The sequence below is a fragment of the Apodemus sylvaticus genome, chromosome 17 (genome assembly GCF_947179515.1).
Source record: "Apodemus sylvaticus chromosome 17, mApoSyl1.1, whole genome shotgun sequence".
NCBI classification, from domain to species: Eukaryota; Metazoa; Chordata; class Mammalia; order Rodentia; family Muridae; genus Apodemus; species Apodemus sylvaticus.
Window position 1 is genome coordinate 16476687 of NC_067488.1, and position 26139 is coordinate 16502825.

At 35.6% G+C, this 26139-nt stretch overlaps 1 protein-coding gene across 3 annotated transcripts in view; it reads right to left on the reverse strand.

The window, feature by feature from the left end:
- Csmd3 (CUB and Sushi multiple domains 3) overlaps window positions 1–26139 on the reverse strand; it is a 1209570-nt gene that overhangs the window by 726926 nt on the left and 456505 nt on the right. For all 3 annotated transcript variants that reach the window (XM_052161507.1, XM_052161506.1, XM_052161505.1), the window contains one exon: window positions 25280–25367. In XM_052161507.1, coding sequence (XP_052017467.1) covers window positions 25280–25367 — 88 coding nt within the window. The remainder of the gene's footprint in view (window positions 1–25279; window positions 25368–26139) is intronic.

The window sequence follows — 26139 nt, forward strand, 5'->3', positions numbered from 1 at the left end:
AAGATAAATTCATATATGTCTATATGAAATATATACTATGTATAAAATTATATATATATATATATAATTATATATATATATACACACACACACATATATATATAAGAGTACATGTGATCACATCCTCAGTAGAACATACTATTTAAAATAAACATGTCTGTACTTCCCGGTCTTATTCTTTCATCTCTGAATTAACTGAACCATATTATGTTCTTATAGTAAGAACTTTAGTCTGTTGTCACTATTTCAAATTCAATTGGTTATTTATTATTATTATAATTATTATTATTAATTATTACCATTTATATCTTACATAAATATAAGTTTTTTTCTAAAACATTTGCTCAAATGAGAGGAAAAAACAGTAAAGATATCATTGTCTTCTTAAATGATTAATATAATTTTATCACTCCTCTGTAGACAATTTCATTTTCTCCTTAGGTTGTATCAATAGAACCAATATTGTATCAAATGAGCATGGATTCAATTGAGCATCCAAACACTTTTGTGTTTGGTTTATCTCCTGTGTTCTTAACAAGTATGGATATGTCTCCTGGGTCGCTTGCTTTAGGAAGTGTTTCGGTGTCACTCAGTAACTTAAATACTGTAACACAGCTGTTGATATTTGACTCAAAGAGGGAATTCTTAAGACCAAACAATATAATCAAAAATGTATTTAGGATGAATGTTTTCTTTTTAAAGATACTGTTTGTGGAAATAATCATTCTGAAGAATATACACAAATTATTTTAAGTTATCTAATATAACCATGTCTATTTTAAATCTAAGAATAAATTTTAAGAATTACCAAATTTAATGTTAACACAGCATTTATTCTAGTTAACAAAGCACCTGTTTGCCAAAACTTTGTATAATCTACTCCTTTCAATCAGAAAAATTATTATCTCAAAAAATACATAGGTATATGCAAGAAGATATCATAAGCTACTTTGAGTAATATCCCAAGTACAAAAGGAATATTTTTTAATACGTAGTAATGTCTCAGTTACTCTTAGATGATATTTCCATCTTGAAATCCTAATGTAAGATCCTGAATGCTGTGATAAATTATCATATAAGATAATAACTAAAATTTCTTAGAGTCCCTTCATCAAAAAAGTATATAAAATAAATTCATATTTTCACACTTAATTAACCGTATATCTTACTATGAAAAGTTTTGTGTAAATAAAATTAGAATTCCTGTAGGTGTTCAAGAGCTGTAGATCCCATGGATCAATTCTATGTTTTTATTAAAACATAGAATCTCAAAATAAATATATCTCAAACATTTTACTATGCTATTATGATACTGTGATCCTTTAATGAATAAAAATATCCGACTTATACATTAGAGGTATTTAACTGTTAAGTCATTGTCATTTAACCTAATAAACTTGGTATAAGGTATTTAGTATAACACATAACTAAAGAAAACTGAATTATTTTTAACTTTGAGAGCAACACTTCCCATCATATAAAAAGCCTTTCAAATAAAAGCAAAACAATAAATATTACTTCAACCAAAATTGGATGAAAATAAACATTAGCATTGCTAAAGCAAAGAGAAGTTTAAAAATTGAACATTCTGGGATGAACTTTATGGTTTTGCTCCAAGATCTACAACCATACAATACCTGGACAATTCATATTGTTGTCAAATACAAATCATTCCTTAAAACATTATCCTATTTATCAAATGATGTTGTACAATTGATATTGATCAATATGACATGGGCTAATATACAGAATTATTCAAGAGGCAGAGCACAGGTACTTATGCTATTGTCTTCCCTGCTACACTTGCCTGTAAGGCAAAATATACTCCTACTTCTTTGTTTTGTTGTTGCTGATGTTATTTTTTTTTTTAATGATAGGGATAATAAGGAAAACAGTAGGATCGTTTCTAGGCCTTTTGGCTTAGATCAAGTGTAGGAAAACAGTAGGAGTGCAATTCATGCAGTTACAGAGGGAGGATTCAATGAGGGACTGTTGAGAGCCTTTTTGGGGTCCCATGCCACCTGGCAGGAACTTAACATTGACCAAGGTGAAGCTCCTCTCCCAGCCTTTGAGTAGGAATTCCTGTGTTAGCCATAAACCCCTCCACCTAGGGTGGAGTGCTCAGACCAAGGTGAAGTCCATTGTTTTTTGAGATCTACAATTTCTGAATTAAGCAGGTGACCCGCCCAACCACCAGAGCAGAGAAGGCAATGCCCAGTGAGCAGTCAGACTAGTTGAAAGTCTGACTAGCAGTCAGACTTGAAAAATGTAGAGTTTGATGAGGAAAAAGTTATGTAAACCAGTTGAAAGATTCAAATGAGAGTGCAAGTGTCTAACCTCTGTAACTGTTTAAGGGGATAGTGTAATTAGGAAAACTCAGTACTGTGCACTGAGACAACAGGAAAATATCTAGGAGAACAAGAGCAAGATTCCATTCACCTAAAGCAACAATTTGTTAAAATAGACAGCCTAAACTTAGAATAGCACAAATGGGCCTTTCTGCTGAAATATATCTGCTTAAGAAGAGTTTTCCACAGACTTAGACTGTAGAAGCCTATACAACTACAAGGCAACACTAATGATACACAAAGTATGACAGGATCAGAGTTTCTGAAACAGAGATTTAAGAGGGTTCTGCATACAGATAGGAACATAAGGTCTCCATTTGCAGTGGAGTTTCTAGAACATTAGAGATGCCATAACCATAGGACATTCACAAAGGAAATCTGTAGTTATTAATTGGAGCCAGTTCAAGAGAAAATCAACATGTACTAAATGCCATAGAATTGTAGAGGCTGTCATTGGAACCCTAGAAACTGGACCATGGAGATGTATAAATGGGCATTTGCTGTGCCAAATATCAGTGATGTTTTGGTTTGTTCATTCTTAACTATGCTGACATTCTTCCTCTTTCTGATGTTTATCCTGTGCTATTGCATGCTAGAAGACTATGTTTTATTGTCTTTTGGGGCTTTTGTTTTGTTTTTCAGAGGAGCACATATATGTCTCAGATTAGCCGTAAGACTTTGCACCTTTACATATTGTTTCAGTGTTGAAGATTATAGGCACTTTTGAAGTTAGACTGGTTATACTACTTTATAAGATAGATATGTGCCTATGTGAATAAAGGTGTATGGTTATATCTTAAATGTTATATATGTCTGGATATTGTGTTAAAAAGGATTTGACCTACATTTATTGAAACTGAGTGTCAGGTGAAAGGGTCTAGAATCATTGTATAGACAAACATATGGTATGGTAGTTTGAATAAAAATGCACCATAAGCTCTTAGGGAGGAGATAGTAAAACCTCACTATTAGGAAGTATGAGCTTAGTGGAGGAAGTGTGCCAATAGTGTGTGCTTTGAGATGTCAAATGCTCTGGGCAGACACAGTATCTCTTTCTCTTTCTGCTGCCTACAGATCCAGATGTAGAACTCTCAGTTACCTTTCCAAAACCATGTCGGCCTCCATGTTATCATGCTTCCTGCCATGACAATAATGGACTAAATCTCTGAAACCCTGAAGCTATAAGCCAGCCCCAAATAAATGTCTTCTCTTGTAAGTGGTGCCATAGTTTATGGTGTCTCTTCACAACTATAAAACCCTAACAAAACCGTTATGAGTATGCCTTGAGGACTTATCTAGATTAGGTTAATTGTGTTAGGAAGACCCACAATACACCCAGGTGGTGTCATTCTATTGACAGGTGCTAGATTTAACAAAAAAGAAACGTAATACAATCACTTATCTCTTTGTTTCCCTACAGTTAGTGTGATATAACTGTCCACTTTCCGGTTTTGTTGAACACATCTGCCATGATGGCATATTTTCTCTGGAATTGTATGCCAACAACAAAACCCAAAAAACAAAAAACAAAATGAAACAAAAATAAGCCAAACTAAACCAAACTAAAACACAACACAACAAAGCAAAACAAAGTAAACCAACCCAAAACCTTCCTTATGTAAGTGTTTACCAGGTGCTGTATCATAGATATATAACAAGGTATTTGATAAGTATTTTATCACAGTTATGGAATATGTGTGATATGGTGTGATATGCTGGGTGTGGCTATTGAACCTGAAGGCACTAAAATCCCAGGTATTCTTCTTGATATACAATGTACTTTACTGTGTTCTTTGTATGTGTCAAGTTTCTCCCTCCTTTTATCATTTCACCAATTTCCAGGCCAGCCAACATTACCATTCACACAAAAAGAAAAAATATCAGATTTTCTAATCTACTAATCTACTGATTTGTAGATTAGAACATAAAACAATGACATCTGTTCAAGTATAAATAAGTAAATAAATAGTTGCTTTTTTGTTTTTTACATTAAAAACTTAAATGAGACTTTTAAATATGCATTAGGATGAATCGGCAACATAAATATTTGGAAAATATGTTCACTAACCCCATATATGATAATAGGCTACAAAGTTTCTGTAAGGCAAAGGACACCATCAAGAGGACAAATCGGCAACCAACAAATTGGGAAAAGATCTTCACCAATCCTACATCAGATAGAGGGCTAATATCCAATATATATATAAAGAACTCAAGAAGTTAGACTCCAGAAAACCGAACAACCCTATTAAAAAATGGGGGTACAGAGTTAAACAAAGAATTCACACCTGAAGAACTTCGGATGGCGGAGAAGCATCTTAAAAAATGCTCAACTTCATTAGTCATTAGGGAAATGCAAATCAAAAACAACCCTGAGATTTCATCTTACACCAGTCAGAATGGCTAAGATTAAAAATTCAGGAGACAGCAGGTGTTGGAGAGGGGTGTGGAGAAAGAGGAACATTCCTCCACTGCTGGTGGGGTTGCAAATTGGTACAACCACTCTGGAAATCAGTCTGGCGGTTCCTCTGAAAACTGGGCACCTCACTTCCAGAAGATCCTGCTATACCACTCCTGGGCATATACCCAGAGGATTCCCCACCATGTAATAAGGATACATGCTCTACTATGTTCATAGCAGCCCTATTTATAATTGCCAGATGCTGGAAAGAACCCAGGTATCCCTCAACAGAAGAGTGGATACAAAAAATGTGGTATATCTACACAATGGTAGTACTATTCAGCCATTAGAAACAATGAATTCATGAAATTCTTAGGCAAACGGATGGAGCTAGAGAACATCATACTAAGTGAGGTAACCCAGACTCAAAAGGTGAATCATGGTATGCACTCACTAATAAGTGGTTATTAACCTAGAAAACTGGAATACCCAAAACATAATCCACACATCAAATGAGGTACAAGGAGAAAGGAGGACTGGCCCCTGGTTCTGGAGAGACTCATTGAAACAGTATTCAGCAAAACCAGAACAGGGAAGTGGGAACGGGGTGGGTGGGAGGACAGGGAAAGAGAAGGGGGCTTACGGGACTTTCGGGAAGTGGGGGGCTAGAAAAGGGGAAATCATTGGAAATGTAAATAAATTATATCAAATAAAAAAATAGATTAAGTAATGAAAGAAATTTTACTAGGATTAGGTTTTCAGTATTGAATTATGCTAACAATAAGGAGGGAGTCCATTTTTGCAGTATTTAGAAAGAGAACTCATAGAGTCTCATTTTATTTCATTACTGGTATCACGGATTTGTGTGTGTGTGTGTGTGTTTTAAAAAAGTAAAAAAAAAAAAAAGTAGGAGTAACCGACCACTATCTTCTTTCATTTAAAGCTCACTCCATGAGATAGAACCCATTAGTGGCACTGTTCTCATAGCCAAGGATCAAAGAATAGATAGACCATGGACCTAGCAGAAAACCAAATATTGCTATGTTAAGGGAATGTGCCAATGAAATTACTGCTAATGACATTCTGCAGTACTCACAGATCACTGTCTTGTTCATCTGTCTTAAGAGAAGCTTCTGCTTGCAGTGGGTGGCAACAAATACAGAGACCCATAAGTAGACAATGTGCCGAGAATGACAGATTTCCAAACACTAAGTCCTAAATGAGTCGTCTCCTTCAATTTTGTCCACTCAGATGTCAGAAAACACCAGAGAAGAGGAGACAGAAAGAGTGTCAGAGGCAGAGAGGATGAAAGACACCAAGGAAACAAGATTTTCTAAATCTCACAGGTCTAACATAAATGTGAACACGCAGGTAGCCATAGCATTCTCAGGGCCTGTACTAGTCTAAACCAGATGGGGCTCCATTACTGAGAAGGGGTGTGGACACAAGACCACACCCTTAACTCAGGAGCTGTCTCCAGCTGACAACTAATCCCAAAGGAAATGTTAGTTTTTAACAATGGAGTATCACTAGCTATGCAAGCACATTTAATATCAGGCCCCACATCCAGTAATAGATGGCAAACACAAAACATTGTCCGTGGTATTTTTAGATGGTTTTCATTACTTGTTGTCTCATCATGATTTTTTCGAATTTTTTTTACCATATAGTTTCTCTTTTTCTTTTCCCTTCTTCTTTTGTTTATTATGCCCCACAACCTCCAAAAGGAAAAGAATAATTCTTAACACTTCAAGCAAGACACCTGTCAAAATTCAGTCACCTCCCTTTGTCTATCTGTATAAAATCTTTGTGTATATTGCATTACAAAATTAATATATTTATAAACATATTTTTAAATGTGTATTTCAGAATGGTAGCACCAAGATATTTTTGTTGTTTAGATTAGATTTTTATTTATTTTCTGGTTTATGATTCACTATACTTTAACAACAAGTTCTTATTTTCCCTCTAGCAAAGAAAAATTTGTGCAAACAATTTTAGAGAATACAGACAGTGTTAGGCTTACTAGAATGCTTTATTGGATATTATGCATGCTACTTATGTCATGCACTTCACTATGTAACTTGTGTATATCCTTAAGTCATACATTCTTTAAAAAACCTATCAACTTAGATAGTTTTACTAGAGTGACTTTTGAAATATCCATTTATACTATTTATTCTTTATCTTTATATAATATAAAATGGATGCATTTTATTAGAGTCAAATTTTGCTGGATAACATTCAAAATTACACAGACCTTTTTGGTCTCTAAGGAATTATAGAAAAGTTGTTCTTTGGATTATCACTCTTTTCAGACACAACTTATAGGTCTTTAAGAATTTTTTCAAAGAGTCTGGAACAATATTTCCATATGGAAAATACAAATACAAATTAATCATATCGGTTTTAAAATATAATAGAGGAGAAAGTGGTGATAGTTTTTGGTCTACTCACATATAGAACGTTCCTTAAGCATTTACAAATAGATTGATTTTTGTATCAAAACTGGAATGCAATTATATAAATATTCTTTTACTATATAAAATGAATGTATTGTGGAAATAGGAGTATATTATGAAATTTCATGAAAGTCAAATGACACAAGTGGTTGTGGATGCAAATTATGTTAAAGATGAAGAATATACATTCAAAGAAATGATATGTTTTTTAAAGAATGGAAGGATTATCTACTTGAAGAGAATAATGTGCTATAGAGTACTTCTGATTTAGAAATGTAGACAGTCTAAAGAAAACTTTGTCATGTTAAAGTAATACTAAATTTAAGGAAGAGTAAAAGCTTTAACATTTATTGTTCTTAAATAATGCATGCCACACAACTGAAGTGATATACATATATATATATATATATACATATATATATATATATGTATATATATATATATATATGCAACTTTATGTAAGAAACAGGTTTAGCATTCTGTATCACAATATGGTGCTAGGAAAGATAATGCCAGAAGGCTAGGTTTAGACTGCCTTAAGGGAAAACTAAAATGCTAAAATGCAAATACATAAGCAAAGGGAAAGAGCAACAACTGAGAACCATAAGCTCTGGGTTCAAAGCTTGGCTTTGTAATTACTAACTGGGAAATCCCAGAAAGCAAGTTCGCCCACTAACAGAAGAGAACTATGGAGTGAAGTCATTCTAAAGCTAAAAAAAAAATGAGGCATGATATGTTTGATGGCCAATGTAGTATCAATCTTTAATCTGGTGTCAGATGGGAGAAATATAGCTTTGATTAGAAGCAGGAGAGTGATTATGTACACCCTGGCCACATTTTACTAACACTGCATGGAATTGCATAATGTCTATTATGTACGTGAGAAGTCTTTTTAACAAGTCAGTGAACATTAAGGTTTACTAAGAACTGAAAGTGATTATAGGAATCAAGAGGGTTGAGTTGCTGGGAAAGAATGAAGATATTTTTCTTTCTTTCTTTCTTTCTTTCTTTCTTTCTTTCTTTCTTTCTTTCTTTCTTTCTTTCTTTCTTCCTTCCTTCCTTCCTTCCTTCCCCCCTCCCTCCCTCCCTCCGTCCTTCCCTCCCTCCCTCCCCCTCCCTCCCTCCTTCCCTCCGTCCCTCCCTCCTTTCTTTCTTTCTTTCTTTCTTTCTTTCTTTCTTTCTTTCTTTCTTTCTTTCTTTCTTTCTTTCTTTCTTTCTCTTTTCCTTTTTATTTAAAATAAGTTTTTCTCTCACACAACATATCCTCACCATAATTTCTCCTTCTTCCACATTTTCCAGCTCTTCCTCCCACCACCCTGCCCCACTAGATCGCCTCTCCCTTCTTTTCAAAGAGATGGCAGCCAAATAGGAAAACAAGATACAATAAGAGAAGAAAAAAGACTCATATACAGAGACCAGAATGAAGATGCTTTCATTTGCAGTACTTAAGAAAATAGTTAGAAAATCATACAAAAATATTATTTACTGTACTATCATCCTGTCTATTCACTGAATTTTCACTGAAGAAGGAAAAAATGAAAGAAAGATCTGGATAAGAAAAGTTCTTTGATGCTGGACAGTGGTGGAACACACCTTTAATCCTAGTACTTGGTAAGCAGAGACAGGTGGATTTCTGAGTTTGAGGGTAGCCTGGTCTACAGAGTGAGTTCTAGGACAGCCAGAGCCACACAGGTAAACCCTGTCTCTAAAAAACCAAACAAGAAAAAAATGAAAAAATAAATAAAAAAGAAAAGTTTTTTTGGAGCTGGAGAGAGGGCTCAGCATTGACTGCTCTTTCAGAATTCCTGAGTTCAATTTTCTTTCTTTTTTTTTTTCTGATTAAGTATTGCTTAAGTCTATTCCATGGCTTCAGAGGTAGTTATAGTGATAAATAAATTCAGGGGAAGATTAGAGGACTATATAGTAAGTGTGTCTACCGTGCTTTTCAGGACTACAGTATAAAATGCAAGCAACTCTGTTTGGGTGATCTGTAATGAGTTTAATGGATATGCTTTCCAAAGTAGGAGATCAAAGGGGTGGTCTAGGGCCAGTTGTTAGAGGACTTTACACCCTTAGTCTGAAGACAGGAGTGTGTTACAGAGAGAGCTACCTGACCGAAATCATAAATTTTGGTGAAAGGAAAATTAGACTGCTGCCTAATGGACATGCACAACACACACACACACACACACACACACACACACACACACACACAGTTCTTTCTGAGACTCCCAGTGAGTAACCAAATGGTGGCTCACGGCCAAGCTGCCAGAAATGGGATCTAGTCCTCTCTTCCAGAGTGTTTGAAGAAAGCTACAGAGTACACATATACATAAATATTGTTTTTTAAAAAAGAAAAGTACTTTGTAGTGAATTGGCTTCATGCTCTTTGCATTCTAATGCAATTGGTTCCCCCTAAACTGTTTTCCCCAAAGAAAAGAGAATCCACATGTTAGACGCTGAGGAACCCTGCTCCCAATTAATTCTGACTGGTAAATTAAAATGGCAGTGGCTAAGAGCTGGCTAAAAGAGACATAGTTAGGGTTGAGTTTTCTTCAGGGAAAAAGAGGAGACCAAGAGGAGAGAGAGGGCGGAGAGTGGAGTCACCATGGAAGAGGAAGAACTTATAAGAGGGAGAAGGAGAGCCCCGATGGGATAACTGAGCGATACAATCTACAATCGTGGCCATGTGAGCTGGCCGATTAGAATTGAGAGCAGCCCAGACTGAACATAGAAATTAGTAAACAGTAAGTCAAGAGTTGTCAGTAGGATGGTGGATTCTAACAGCTTGAAAGGTAAGCAGCTGCTCAGCTATTGTGTTGCCTAAGGCGTGTTTTGAAATATAAAGGCTGTGTGAGTGTGTGTTTCATCATGGAACATAAATGATTTAAAGTGGGAAAGGACCCTCTGCCGGGATGTTTTTCTAAAAATGTTATTACTACAGTTCTTCCATGTGACACCAAAAGAGTGTCAGGAAAGTGATATTACATTCACCTGACTCCAAATACCACACACTTTCATCTTTGTGGATGTGCACTTGGTTTATAAAATAGCTCCTTAGAATTATATTTTTACAATGAAATTAAATATTCAGATCTCAGAAGAATTACAAAAGGTAAGCACTGGAGAAAAAGAATCAAGATTAGAAGATCTTCAGTGCTGGTGTAAGTCCTGTGTGGAAGACAGAGAAAAATCGCACTTCTGAAGCTATGGATCAAGGTGGGGACATTAGGGAACATGGAAATGCAAAGAAGCGGCTTATCCTGCCATCTGACTAAACCTTCAGGAGAGTGGAACAGCAAGAAATGCAGCACAGTTAATATTCAAAGCAAGAGCTCCTGGTGAAGCATTATTTTTGCTTTATATAGAGAGATATTTTTTTGTTAAAATAGAAATGAGCCAGTCATGTAACATGAATATACATGACTTATGATAGAGATTTATACCTTTTCACAGACATCATTTGAGAATCTCAACTAAAATTGTTTGCAATAAAGATATCCAACCACCCTGTATTCTATGGTCTAGGCTTTTACTTTGTAATATTCAATTCTTTAAACGCTCTCAAGAAACACCTGCTGATCTTATTCAATTTGTAGAAACTCTTTGAAGACAGTAATGTCAATCCCCACAAAAATCCTATATAAGACCATTGTCAAAACAACCAGATCTGACTTGGAGCTCTCTTGCAGATGCACACACCCACACTCCAAAGGTGTATTTTTCTTCTTTCCAAGCCCAGCGTAATTTAAAATCCAATATTAACCCAACTCTTGTTCATAAATAGGCTACTTCTAAAATACTTTTCAGTATTTTGGCTCTGGGTCCCAAATTGGCAGGAGTGACATTCTCTAACACTGTAAGAGAATGCTTCTGGCTACAGAAACTGGCAAGATGGAGCTCAGAAACTATTTCATGTAAGGAAAAGAGAGTTCAAGAAAATGGAAAAGTGACAGTATGACAAGACTCAGGTAAAATAAGCTATATATATATTTTAAGTCATACAAGTATAAAAAGACCTGTGATTATGTAGAGGTGCAGAGAGGTATGCAGGGATTACCAGAGTAGAAGATCGCTTGGGACACACCCTGCCAGGACTCAACCTGCACCCAGGAACTCAGTAGCACAACAGCCAGCAAGCTGGGCACATACCCTGCCAGGGGTCATCTGCCCTTCAGGAAAGTGGTTCGAGGGAGTCCTGTACTTAGAGGTGAGATGCAGCAATCTTTGCTTCTGTGGTTGTGTAGAGGGGCATACAGCTACACATGGATCACCACAGTAGAAGATCGCTTTGGATACACCACGCCAGGACTCCACCTGCACCCAGGAGCTCGGCAGCACCACAGCAATCTATGCCAGGGGAAAGCACATTACCCATGGGTTGCTGAGATAGACTTGCAGGCATACAGGAGGGGCAAGCAAAAGCCAGTGACAGCAGGACCAACTAACACCAGATATATCCAGATGGCAAAAGGCAAACATATGAACGTTGCTAACAGAAATCAAAGCAATATGGCACCATCTGAACCCAATTCTCTCACAACAGCAAGTCCTAGATATCCCGACACACCAGGAAAGCAAGATTTGGATTTAAAGTCACACCTCATGATGCTGATAGAGGGTTTCAAGAAGGACATAAATAACCCCCTTAAAGAAATATAGGAGAACATAGGTAAGCAGGGAGAAGCCCTTGAAAAACTAAGGAAACCCACAACAAAATAGGTGAAGGAATTCAACAAAACCATCCAGGATCTAAAGATAGAGGTAGAAACAATAATGAAATTACAAAGGGAAATAACTCAGGATATAGAAACCTAGGAAAGACCTTAGGAGTCATGGATTCAAGCATCAACAACAGAACACAAGAGATAGAAGAGAGAATCTCAGATACAGAAGTTACCATAGAAAGCATTGATACAGCAATCAAAGAAAATAAAAAATGCAAAAAGCTCCTGACCCAAACATCCAGGAAATCCAGGACAAAATGAGAAGACCAAACCTAAAGTTTATAGGTATAGAAGAGAGTGAACATTTCCAAGTTAAAGGGCCAGTAAATTTCTTCAACAAAATTATAGAAGAAAACTTCCCTAACCTAAAGAGATACCCATGAACATACAAAAAGCCTACAGAACTCCAAATATATTTGACCTGAAAAGAAATTCCTCCCATCACATTATAATTAAAACACCAAATATACTAAACAAAGAAAGAATATTAAAAGCAGTAAGGGGAAAAGGTCAAGTAACATATAAAGGTAGACCTATCAGAATTACACGGGATTTCTCACAAGAGACTATGAAAGCCAGAAAAGCCTGGGCAGATGTCATACAGACCCTAAGGGAACACAAATGTGAACCTAGACTGCTATATCCAGCAAATCTCTCAATTACCATAGATGAAGAAACCAAAGTATTTCATGACAAAAACAAATTTACATAGTATTTTTCCACAAATCCAACCCTTCAAAGGAATGGAAAACATCAACAAAAGGAGGGAAACTACACACTAGAAAAAGCAACAAATTAATCTTCTTTCAACAAAACCCCAAAAAAGATAACCACACAACATAAAAATTATATCAAAAATACCAGAAGGTGATAATCACTATTCCTTAATATCTCTTAACATCAATGCACTCAATTCCCCAATAAAAAAAACATAGACTTTAAAAAGAAACAGACTGGATGCATAAACAAGACCCAACATTTTGCTGCATATAGGAAATGCATCTCAGTGTCAAAGACAAACACTACCTCAGAGTAAATGGCTGGAAAACAGTTTTTTAAGCAAATAGTCCCAGGAAACAAGCTGGAATAGCCATTCTAATATCCAATAAAATAGACTTTCAATCAAAAGTCATCAAAAAAGAAACAGAAGGACACTTTACACTCATCAAAGGAAAAATCTACCAGGAAGAACTCTCAGTTCTGAACATCTATGCTCAAAAATACAAGGGTTCCCTCATTTGTAAAAGGAAATTTTACTAAAGCTTAAAGCATGTATCACACCCCACACAATAATTGTGGGTGATGTCAATACCACACTCTCCTCAATGGGCAGATCATAGAAACACAAACTCAACAGAGACACAATGAAACTAACAGAAGTTTTGGACCAAATTGATTTAATAAATAGCTATAGAACACTTCATTCTAAATCAAAAGGATATAACTTCTTCTTAGCACTTCATGGTACCTTCTCCAAAAGTTACCATAAAATTGGTCACAAAACAGACTTCAACAGATATAAGAAGATTGAACTAATTCCATGCCTGACCCAGAAATGAACCCACACACTTATGGTAACTTGATCTTTGACAATGGAGCTACAACCATCCAGTGGAAAAAAAGATAGCCTTTTCTTTTTTTTTTTTTAATTTTTTTTTATTCGATATAATTTATTTACATTTCAAATGATTTCCCCTTTTCTAGCCCCCCCCCACTCCCCGCAAATGGTGCTGATTCAACTGAAGGTCAGCATGCAGAAGAATGCAAATCAATACATTCTTATCTCCTTGTACTAAGCTCGACTCCAAATGGATCAAGGACCTCCACATAAAACCAGATACACTGAAACTAACTGAAAAGAAACTGGGGAAGAACCTTGAGCACATGGGCACAGGGTAAAATTTCCTGAACAGAACACCAATAGCTTATGCTCTAAGATCAAGAATTGACAAATGGGACCTCATAAAATTACAAAGTCTCTGTAAGGCAAAGGACACTGTCCATTGGACAAAACATCAACCAACAAATTGGGAAAAGATCTTTACCAGTCCTACATCAGACAGAAGGCTAATATCAAACATATACAATGATTTTTAGAAGGTAGACTCCAGAGAGCCAAATAACTCTATTAAAAAATGGGGTACAGAGCTGAACAGAGAATTTTCATCTGAGGAATATAGAATGGCTGAGAAGCACCTAAAAAAAGTTCAACATTCTTAGTCATCAGTGAAATGCAAATCAAAACAACCCTGAGATTTCACCTCACACCAGTCAGAATGGCTTAGATCAAAAACTCAGGAGAAATACAGGTACTATTGAGAATCTGCAGAAAGAGAAACACTCCTCCATTGATGGTTTGGTTGCAAGCTGGTACAACCACTCTGAAAATCAGTTTGGTGGTTCCTCATAAAACAGGGAATGATACTACTGGAGAGCCCTGCTGTACCACTCCTGGGCATATACCCAGAAGGTTCCCTGGCATTCAATAAGGATACATGCTCCACTATGTTCATAGCAGCCCTATTTATAATAGCCATAAGCTGGAAAGAACCCAGATGTACCTCAATGGAGGAATAGATACAGACACTGTGATATATTTACAAAATGGAATACTACTCAGCAATTAAAAACAATGAATTCATGAAATTCTTAGGCAAATGGTTGGAACTGGAAAATGTCATCCTAAGTGAGGTAACTCATTCACAAAAGAATACACATGGAATGCAGTGTTCCATCGGCATTCCACTGATCTGCATATATAGTGAATCACTGATAAGGGAATATCAGCCCAGAAGCTCTGAATACCCAAGACAGAACTCACATATCAAATCATTGCAAAGAAGCAGGAAGGAGAAGGCCCTGGTCCTGGAAAGGCTTGATGCAGCATTGTAGAGGATTACTAGGACAGAGAAGTGGGAGGGGGGTTGATTGGGCAAAGGGCGGAGGGAAGAGGGCTTATGGGGAAGGGGCAACCAAGAAAGGGAAAATCATTTGCAACATAAAAAAAGAATATAGAAAATAAAAAAATTTTAAAAAATGTAAGAAAAAACCAAGTATAAAAAGGAGTTGTGATGGTTACTTAATGGTAGGTACTGACCAGAAATGGAGAAGGTTAGAGAACAGACATATTTGGAGACAAATGTGGTGAGAATAGAAATATCTAAGGTGTCAGCCAGTCGTCAGAAAACATTATAAGCACTTGAGTACTTGGCACCTGAAGAATTCCTTCTGAAATTTCTTTTGAAAATACTGAAGGAATTTTTCGAAATTACTAAAGTAATATTTATGAATAGATATCCAGGCTTAGAAAGCTCATTCAAAAGTATGATGCTTTTGCGTCACTTTGATTTCCTAATGGCCACGTGCTACTATGACCCCAAAAGCTATGTCCACTCTCTGAAGAGTCCATCAGCGTCTGGATTTTCCAACAAAAATGTGGGCCTGGAACTAGCAACACTCTTAGAGGGAGGGAAATGCTCCTTTGGTAAAATCACTTTTGCCTTATTAAAATTTCCCCTGTTCTTTAATTTCCAATGCTTTTGACAAGAAAGTGTCATATAAAATCTTTCCTGCAAGAATCTGTGAAAAATAAAGATCCCTCAGACTGGGATTTCACAGAAATTTTGTTGTAATTTTAAGAAACATTTAAATTTTTAATTTATGCCTCAATAGACACTATGGTGCCAGCTTTTATATTTCGTTAGCAGCTTCTCTCTCTCTCTCTCTCTCTCTCTCTCTCTCTCTCTCTCTCTCTCTCTCTCTCGTTCAAACACACACACACACACACACACACACACACACACACACACACACACACACAATTGTGTGATGTTCCATGGACATTTCAAATTAGAAAAATGCTTGCAGGCTTCAAAACCCAGCTGTCAGGGTTCTCACCATATGGATTAGGGCACAAAAGAATATTGAAACCAGTAAGATGCCCCAGCTTTCAGAGATTATCCTACAGATACAAATATATTGATTATGTGTGATAGGATTAACAGTTTATTTAATTCCTGTCCTTGTATAATGTTTAATAAGGAGTTCCTTGTCACCCAGTCATAGAATCATATGGATAAATGGAATGACGTTGATGACATGTTTTTACTGTTTTAACTAATTAAATGTTTTAATGTATATGATCTTGATTTATGTTCTGTATTATGACTCAACGTTTTATCCAAAGACAAAAGAGAACACACACACACACACACACACACACACACACACTATTTAAGGATTGAATGACCAGAAACATGTCTGGTTGAGAAAGCAACAAACTCTCTGAAGAAAGGCTGACTGCACAAGTGAAAATGTATCTAGGGCGACACATGGAAAGGCACTGGGGCAGCAGAGTGCCTAAGATGAGGGGGAAAAAACTGAAAAAACAAACTTACACGCTGATCAGGCAAACTGTCTGACTTAATTCCCAAGGGACAAGTTAAGGACTGGTGATAAACCTGACAAGATTAGAGATCTCTTTAAGCATGTTACATGCTCAAAGTAACATATGAGTTAAAAAGAGGCTGTCCAAAGCTCTGTAGGCTTGTTGTTGTTGTTGTTGTTGTTGTTGTTGTTGTTGTTGTTTGAAGAACTCCTATTGTGCATTATGTTGCAGTGTAAGAATTTAAAGCAAGCACACTGAGGGGACAGGTGAGATCCTGCACCTATGCTTCAAGTTTCTGGAAACATGAGAAGATTGCCTATGATGGCATGTATGGGCAGGGAGAGGGAGGCGCTTCCTGTTCTTGAATAAGTGCATGTGTCTTAGTATGTGAAGTTTCTTTCTTTATGACTGCCTCTTTTGTGGTGTTCACTGTTACTGTGGAAGAATTTTAACAGTGTTTTCAGTTGTGATCAATGTTGTAGCCAAAGATGTTAATACTTGTTATTGAAACAATACGGAGGTTCATCTATCTGTTGTTTAATCTCCGATAGAACTAAATTGAGTTTACTGCTCTTTGAACAATTTTGTTTCATTTTTGTATGTGTGCATTTGGACCAAATCCTAACAAAGATCTATAAATATTTTCTCCCAGTCTTTGCTTCTATTCTCTTCCATTTAGCGATGCCTTTTGCGGGGAAAATGTTCTTTTGTATATGAAATTGAATATAATGTTATTTTGCTATTGTTTTAAAGATTCAGGTTTTATAATCTTCATAATTTAATCAAAGAATTCAAATATATGGGTTAAAACCACCAGGAATACTTACCACAGAATTTTCATATTTATGAGATACATTGCTAGGTCAATCTACAGCCAACCTGCCAGCTTTAGAAACAGATGGTGATTCAAGGGAAAGCTACTATGCAATTCTCTTTTGACAAGATTCTAGGAATGCCTAATAACTTTGCCAAAGATAATAATGATGAATGAAAAAAAAAGTTAGCTAGCCAGACGGTGGTGGTGCATACCTTTAATCCCAGCACTTGGGAGGCAGAGGCAGGCAGATTTCTGAGTTCGAGGCCAACCTGGTCTACAGAGTGAATTCCAGGACAGCCAGGGCTATACAAAGACACCCTGTCTTGAAGCCCCTCCCCTCCAACAAAAAAGATTTAGCTCAAGGTACACTCCAACTTTATCTTTCATTTATATTTTATATCCTTATTAGGTTTTTTTTTTTTTTTTTTGCTTATTTTGAGTTGCTTCTCTTCTCATAGTTTTAGAATACATATAAAGTCATTGCATCTCTCAGATGATCCTACAAATTCTTTGTCTGCTAGTTTCTAAGGGTGCCCAATGCTATTCTGAAGAATGACCTTGGAAAATAATTAAATGGATTCCCTCTTAAAGATCTCTCAGTTTGGGCATTTACTTAAGGATTTCTGTACTTCAGGTCTATGATTCTAATCCATATGCATGAAATAATTACTAGCAATTTGCTAAACATAGTGAACTTTAACATACTTTGTACAACCAATTTTATATTTGTGCTAGGGTCAGTCAGTAATGCTGGATAGAAACCATGTAACAAGAAGAGTCATTATCATCAATCTCCAAAGGTCAGCAAAAATTATTCTGCAGGATAGCATTTTCAATATCAAATTCGCTCATCCCTCTTAATAGCAGATATGTTACCATTTTCCTCTCTGCCTTAAGTCTCACCTTGTCCATATCTGTCTTTATATGTGCATATTTTATTTCTTGGACTTGCTTGATGAAGCATTATCAAAAATTATTAAACATGAGCTCTAATTTTTCCATCTTACAGCCTATCAGTCTTTAATGTCTATCTATCTTTCTGATACCTCTAAATAATTCTTGCCGAAGTTTCATTTTATCTTAATAAAAACACCATGAATGCAAAGCTCCTAAGGGGAAAAGAATAGTTAAAAATTAAAAGTTACATTCCATTGTACAAGAGAAGAGTACAGAAAATTGAAACAGATAGTTAATTCACATCCATAGTAAAACAAAACAAAACAAAACAAAAAAACCCAAAACAAACAAACAAAAAAAAAAACAGAGACATGAATGTATACACGGTGAGTCTAAGGCCTAAAACTAAGCATGGTTATTGATCACATCCTGCATGGGTTTTTCCATGTCAGCTAAAGCAATTGAGACAACTATTTGCAGACCAATATGGTCTACACACTCCCTCAATAAAAGTCTCTGCCAAGTTGATTCTAGATTGCAACAAGTTAACAAATTAACCATTATAATGTATCTCTCTCTGTGCTTGAAATAATATATATTTTAAATTCATATACTTTTAATATATGAGAGAAATATATGAGACAGAAAAATCCTCATACCACTGATATATTCCTTGGTATAATTCTTTGTGTTATAGCTATAAAAATCTGTCTTGATTTTCTATTGACAATGTAATTGGCTCATTATTCTATTGCTGTGTGCTACTTAATGTCCCAAACATGTTAACTATCTGACACATTTATTCACTCTAGAACCTGTCTGAAGGTATTTTCAAACTGTCATTCCAAAGAAAACATTTCATCAGCAATACTCATTTTAAAAAAAAGACAGACTTCTATCATGATTGCAGTTAAGTCCTTTTGCAGTGATTTAAAGGACTTCTTTCACATTTTGATTTTAGGTTTTGTCCCATTAAAATGGTTATTCAAATTCACAATGAAAGAGCTGCTGGTACATTAGTAGTCATTGTGGGAGTTTGTTATTGTTCCATGGTTCACTATATATATAATCTATGTCTTTTCCAGTTATATTGAACTAGTGTGTGTGTGTATTTGTGTGTGTGTATGTGTGTGTGTTTGTGTACATATTTGTGCAGGTGCGTTTTGCTGTATGGAGATCAGAGGTCAATATTAGATATGTTCCTTTATTCTTAATTTTGTTTAAAAAATGCTTGCAGTATTCTTTGATTATATTATATCTCTCCTAGAATTTGTCCCAGATTTCCATGTCTCTTGACGAACCCAGTTTTGTTCTCTCTCTTTCTTCCTTTCTTTCTCAGAAAAAAAAAATACCAAGGAAAAAGAAACACACATACCTTATGCACAAAAGAACAGAAATAAAAACACCAAGCAAAAACCAGTCAGACAAAAAATATCAAAGAAAATTTATAAAGATACCATTGAACCACTTCATGTTGCCAACTACTCCTAATAATGGGCCTGCCCTGAGGCCCATTCTCTTCCTCACTATTTGAGCCAGGGTCACTCACTGAACCAGAGTGTACAAGTTCTGCATGCTGGCTGGTCAACGAGTGTTGATATTCCCTCCCCTCTGATTCCTAATTTTAAGGTCACAAACATTCTGTATATCTATCTTTTCATAGAGGAGATTGTTCCTAATGCTTGCATGCAAGCATTTTACCCATAGTGCCATCTCAGTAACTCTTATAATTTTCTTTATTACATGTAGATTGCCCCAATAAATTTAAATTTTGATTCCATTTATCATAATCTTCATATGTTTTCTTTATAAAGTCCTGAAATTTTCTCCTTATTTTTCTGAATTCTATGCTATTAGAATTATAATTTAAATCCTTCTTGTGTTGGTTCAAGTTCCCAAGCAGAGACTTAATCTTTATTCTACTTTTTCTCTTACCTTTTACATAAAACTATGATTGTATATTTAAAATATTATTATTAGAGTATGTCCCAAATCATTTTACTTCATCATTATCACCACAATTCAACTTCCATATTTCACTGAGCCATTCATATGAAGCTAACAAGGTAAAAATGAGGGAGTGTGATCTCTGCAAAATATAAATTATATCATAGCACTTTCCCATAACTCCTTATAAAGACATCAAAACAAGTAAATGGTTTATATGAGGAAAATGGTATACTATACTCAGGGAGAGGAAGGGGGAGTCTGCCCAGTGGTGGTGTGCACTTACAGTGAAGCAAAGAAGCCAGCCCAGTAGTAGTAGAGATAGTTGCTAGTGATTGGTTGCAAAAATGTGGTTATGGTTCTCTCTCTCTTTCTCTCTCTCTCTCTCTCTCTCTCTCTCTCTCTCTTCCTCTCCCTCTCTCCCTCTCTCCCTCTCTCCCTCTCTCCCTCTCTCCCTCTCTCTCTCTTGCTCTCACCCTCTCTCATTCTCTCTCTCTCGCTCTCTTGCTCTCATTCTGTGTGTTTCTATTTCTATCTATCTATCTATCGATCGATCGATCTATCTATCGATCTATCTATCTGTGTTTGTATGTGCAAAATTATCTGAGTTGTCAATATCGTCTTTCAGTCTTTAAAAATATTGAATCCTCAAAACAAATGAAGCTGAAGGGAAGATCAAAATATGGATGCTTCGGTCCTACTTAGGAATACTAAAATAATCAATTTGAGGTAGAAGGAAGGACTGGGGGAACGGAGAGGGGAGGAAGGGAGCAGGCTCAGGTATGGGAGGCGACAAGGGACATGTACAAAGCATCAGGAAATTAAACAGAGGTGCACAGCAGTGGTGGGTGGGAAACTGGTGCAAAATCCCAGAAACCAGGAAATTGAAAGGCTCCCAGGAACCAACAGGTTTTACATTAGCTGATATATCCAATAAAGGGAAAAGAGAAACTGTAGAGATCATATCCAGAGGTTAGGCAAGGCCCCCGGTTGAGGGATAAGGACACTCACCCATCTCAAAAATTGTAACCCAATTGCTCCTATCTAAAGGAAATACAGGAATAAAACATGAAGGCAGAGACTAAAGGAAATGCCATTCAGAGACTGCCCCCACCTGGGGATCCCTCCTATATACAGTTACCCAGACACTATTGCAGATGCCAAGAAGTACTTGCTGACAGGAGCCTGATATAGTTGTCTCCTAAAAGGCTCTGGGAGAGCCTGAACAATACAGATGTGGAAACTTGCAGCCACAGGAACCTCAACGGAGGAGTTAGGGTAAGAACTAAAGGAACTGAAGGCGTTTGTAACCCCATAAGAATAAAACTATCAACCAACCAGATACCCTCAAAGCTCACAAGGATGAAAGCATCAACCATAAAGTACAAATGGAGCTACCCATGGCTCCAGTTGTTCATGTAGCAGAGGTTGGCCTTATCTTTCATCAATGGAAGGGGAGGCCCTTGGTCCTGTGAAGTCTTCATACCCCGGTAGAAGGAAATGCTAGGGAGTTGAAGTGGGAGTGGGTGAAGAGCTTGCGTGAGAGGGTGTGATAGGAGGGTTGGGAAGGGGAAATTAGGAAGGGGGGACAACATTTTAAATGTAAATAAATAAAATAACCAATATAAAAAGCAAAATATATCTCAGTCCCTCTTGGACTACTAGGCTAAGAGGGTTCTTTCTCTGTAGAAAAGTCTAGCTTTTTCTTATCACTTTAATTCAATTTCTTTCCATTTACTTCCATTTATGCTCTATAACTGAAATGTTCTTGTCTATTTTCCTAATTAAGTTTTTTCTCTATGTATGACTCTTTGTAAGAGATGCAGTATACTTTCTCCAATAACAGCATGAATGCATCATACTGAAATCATTTGATACCTACTCATAGAGATCATTATTTTCTCATATAAGTTGAAAACATTTGAGTCCAGAAGTTCTCTAAGTTTGAATTGTACAAGAAAGATTTAACAGTAATTGAACTCACTCTATTACTAACATATGCATTAACCTTGTTTTCAAACATTCATATTACCAGTAGTTGTGCTAAGTAGTAATAAGCATGACACATGTTATTTTATACCATCATTTAAGAATAGAGTAGATATATGGTTATAAAATCTATTATTAGTCTTATATATAAATTATCTCTGTACTTCACATGTTAGTAGAGAGGGAAAAGTATTTAAAGATTTGAAAAATGAAACAATTTTTAGGATGATTACATTATATCTGTGTGTGTTTTAATTAATTTATTTTTTATAATTCATATTTTATTCCCCCCATCCATCGTCTGACTGTTCCACATCCCGTACCTCCTCCTCACCCCCATTTCTCCACATGGATGTCCCCACCTATATAATATATATTGAAGATGAGGTTTTGATTAATTTAATTTGTTTTTAAAACAAATAGGCAATTTTAAAACAATGGGTCCTTTAAATCATAACATCTTTAGTTATAATTTATTGTCTATGAGGTTTTATCAACACAAATGGAGATTCATATTTCCCAGAGTGACTTGGAGCTATACTGTCAAACCTTTGCTAGGTTTTATAAGAACTAATGGGGAAATGTATAAAGGACAAATTAATACATTTCTCTTAACAGTGAAATAACTAAAAGTTAAGATTCCTTATTGAAAATAAAATATTCATTTGATTTTAAAGATCATTTTTTTTGTTATATGTCTGTGCTGCACTTGATTGATTACTGCAACTACCTTAATCTTACAGAGTCTTGCTCCAAACTTCGATATATGTAAGTGCCTATTGTGAAGTGATTTATTTTATTTGAGTTAACGGTCTACTATATCAAGAACTTCTGAGATTTTTACGTTGAAATTTTCTTGTTCTTAATAGGGTGTCTGTGAGGTTCCCACATTTATAAAACCATTAATAAAATTTAAATATCACATCTCTTTTCTTGATAGATACAACTATCAATTTTAAATAAAGATCAGGAGATATTAGCTCTCTATTGGATGTAGGATTGGTAAAGATCTTTTCCCAATCTGTTGGTTGCTGTTTTGTCCTATAAACAGTGTCTGTAGCCTTACAGAAGCTTTGCAATTTAATGAGGTGCCATTTGTCAATTCTTGATCTTAGAGCATAAGCTATTGATGTACTTTTTAGGAAATTTTTCCCTGTGCCCACATGCTCCAGGTTTTTCCACACTTTTTTCCTCTATTAGATTCAGTGTATCTGGTTTTATGTGGAGGTTCTTGATCCACTTGAGCTTGAACTTTGTACAGGGAGATAAGAATGGATCAGTTCATAACCATCTACATGTTGACTTCCAGTTGACCCAGGACCAATTGTTAAGAATGCTGTCTTTTCCCGCCTGGATGTTTTTTACCTCCTTTGTCAAAGATCAAGTGACCATAGGTGTCAGGGTTCATTTCTGTGTCTCCAATTCTGTTCCGCTGATCTACCTGCCTGTCACTGTGCCAGTACCGTGCAGCTTTTATCACCGTGGCTCTGTAGTGTAGGTTGAAGTCAGGGATGGTGATTCCACCAGAACTTCTTTTATTGTTGAGTGTAATTTTCACTATCCTGGCTTTTTGTTATTCCAGATAATTTGGAAATTGCTCTCTTTAACTCTATGAAGAATTGAGTTGGAATCTTTATGGGGATTGCATTGAATATGTAGATTGTATCTTTAGGCAAGATGGCCATTTTTACTATATTAACCCTGCCAATCCATGAGCATGTGAGATCTTTCCATCTTCTGAGAACTTCAATTTCTTTCTTCAGAGACTTGAAGTTATTGTCATACAGATCTTTCACTTGCTTGGTTAGAGTCACACCAAGGTATTTTATATTATTTGTGTATAATTTCCCTAATTTCTTTCTCAGCCTCTTTATCCTTTGGGTAGAATAGAGTACTACACAGCTATTAAAAAGAATTAAAAACAAATATCATCCTGAGTGAGGTAACCCAATTACCAAAGAACACACATGGTATTCACTCACTGATAAGTGGATATTAACCCAAAAGCTCAGAATATCCAAGATGCAGACTATGTAAAGCTCAATAAGGAAGACCAAAGTGTTTATTCTTTGATCCTTATTGGAAAGTGGATCAAAATACCCATGGCTCACAGCCAACCAATAGAATGAGCAGAGGGTCCCCAATGGAGCAGCTAGAGGTGTGCAGCCCTGCAGGAAGAACAATAATATGTACCAACCAGTACTCCCAGAGCTCAGGGACTAAACCAGCTGTATATGGAGCAGAAGATGACCATTTCAGCTATAAAATGAGAGAAGAGGCCATTGCTCCTGTGAAGGCTCGATTCCCCAGAATAGGGTAATGCAAGTCAGGACATTAGGCAGGAAGGTTGAGCAGGGGGAGGGGGTTAGCATAGAGGACGGGGATTGGAATAGGGATAAGGGACAGGAGTTAGTATAGGGGGTTTTCAGATGGGTAACTCAGAAATGGGATAACATTTAACATGTAAATAAACCAAATATTTAATAATAAAAATAAAAGATCATAGGAACAATCTAAGTAGGCTTCTAACTCATTAAGAAATAGAAGTAAACACTAAACATCTCCTAAACTGAAAAAGTCCAGAGCCAGATGATTTAAGTACAGACATTCAAAGAAGAACTAAAACCAATGTCTTCAAATTATTCTACAAAATAGAAACAAAATAGAAACTGACAAATTAATTTTATGATGCCATAGTTACCCTGATATATAAACCACACAAAGACTCAGCAAAAAAAAAAAAAAAGAGAGAACTTCAGACCAAACTTCCTTATGAACATTGATACAAAGATATTCAATATAAAATTTGCAAACCAAATCCAAGAACACATCAAAAGTATCATTCACTATGAACTAAATGGCTTCATTCAACTTGGATCATTCAACATATGAAAACCCATCAATGCAATCTCTTATATAAATGAACAAAGCACCAAAACAAAACAAAGCAAAAAACAAAAAGCTATTAGGTGCTGAAAAAGCCCGTGGCAAAATCCAACACCCCTTCATTGTAAAAGTCTTGGAAAGATGATAGATACAAGGCACATAACTAAACACACAAAAAGGCCATACATAGCTACATAGCAAGCTCATAGCCAACATGAAATTACACAGAGAAAATCATAAAGCAACTGGAATAAACGCAGGACAAGACACTGGCAAATTATCAATAGTTACATACCTGTAGAATTTGGCTTTCACAGTTTGATTTCACTAAATCCATATTCCTATATTGCCAGTTATGTTTGATCTTTAAACTGAAAGAAATGGTATAATATATAATAAAAATAATTTAAAATATTACCTAAAATCTGATCCAATTCTCTTCCCATTTTCTGGTTCTCCAGGATCGGGACATAAGTTGGAAGCTGTTTTAATACCTCCTTCATTTACTAGAACAGGAGAAAAAAAACAGCAAAATAATTGAACAAATAGACAATATGGTTCCTTAGAAACTCAATGATAAAAGTATTGAAATCTACAGCAATATACTAATGCACATTATTTGAGCACAAAAAGTTAAAATATAGTTTTTAGAAGATAATAATAAAATAAAAATAGTGCTTCTATTTAAGGAAACATTAGAAATAAATTCTTAAGACTGTATTAATGATATATACTATTCTGAATATAAACCAAGAACACTGGCTACGTTAGTTTTAAATATATTTACATTTTAAGTAATCGAAGATATCATTGTTTTGTTTTGTTTTGTTTTGTTTTATTTTTCATTAATTATCATCCTTAGTGTGATCATCACCTGTTGTGACTATGTTGCCTGAGTCTCGGTTATTTTTAAATTTTAATAAAATATACTATGAAAAATGTTTCTTTTAACACTTCTGTATAAGGAAACATTTTGGTTTGCCAATAGAAAAATAAAAAAGATGTAAATTACCGTGTTTTATTGTGTCTTGATGATGCTGGACAACGAAGTTGGCTTTATTCTCTTACAATTTCTATAACTTTTAAGGCTATTTTGCAAATATTCACAATTTTTAAGGATAATTCCATTAATGATAAATTGTTAACATTTTTTCAGTGAAGCAAATGTATTGAGCAATTAAAATGTATTTTATAATAAGTTATTTGATGTATTCTTATATATAGGCATTTCACTAATGTATATCTATATCTATATATCTATATCTATATATCTCTCTC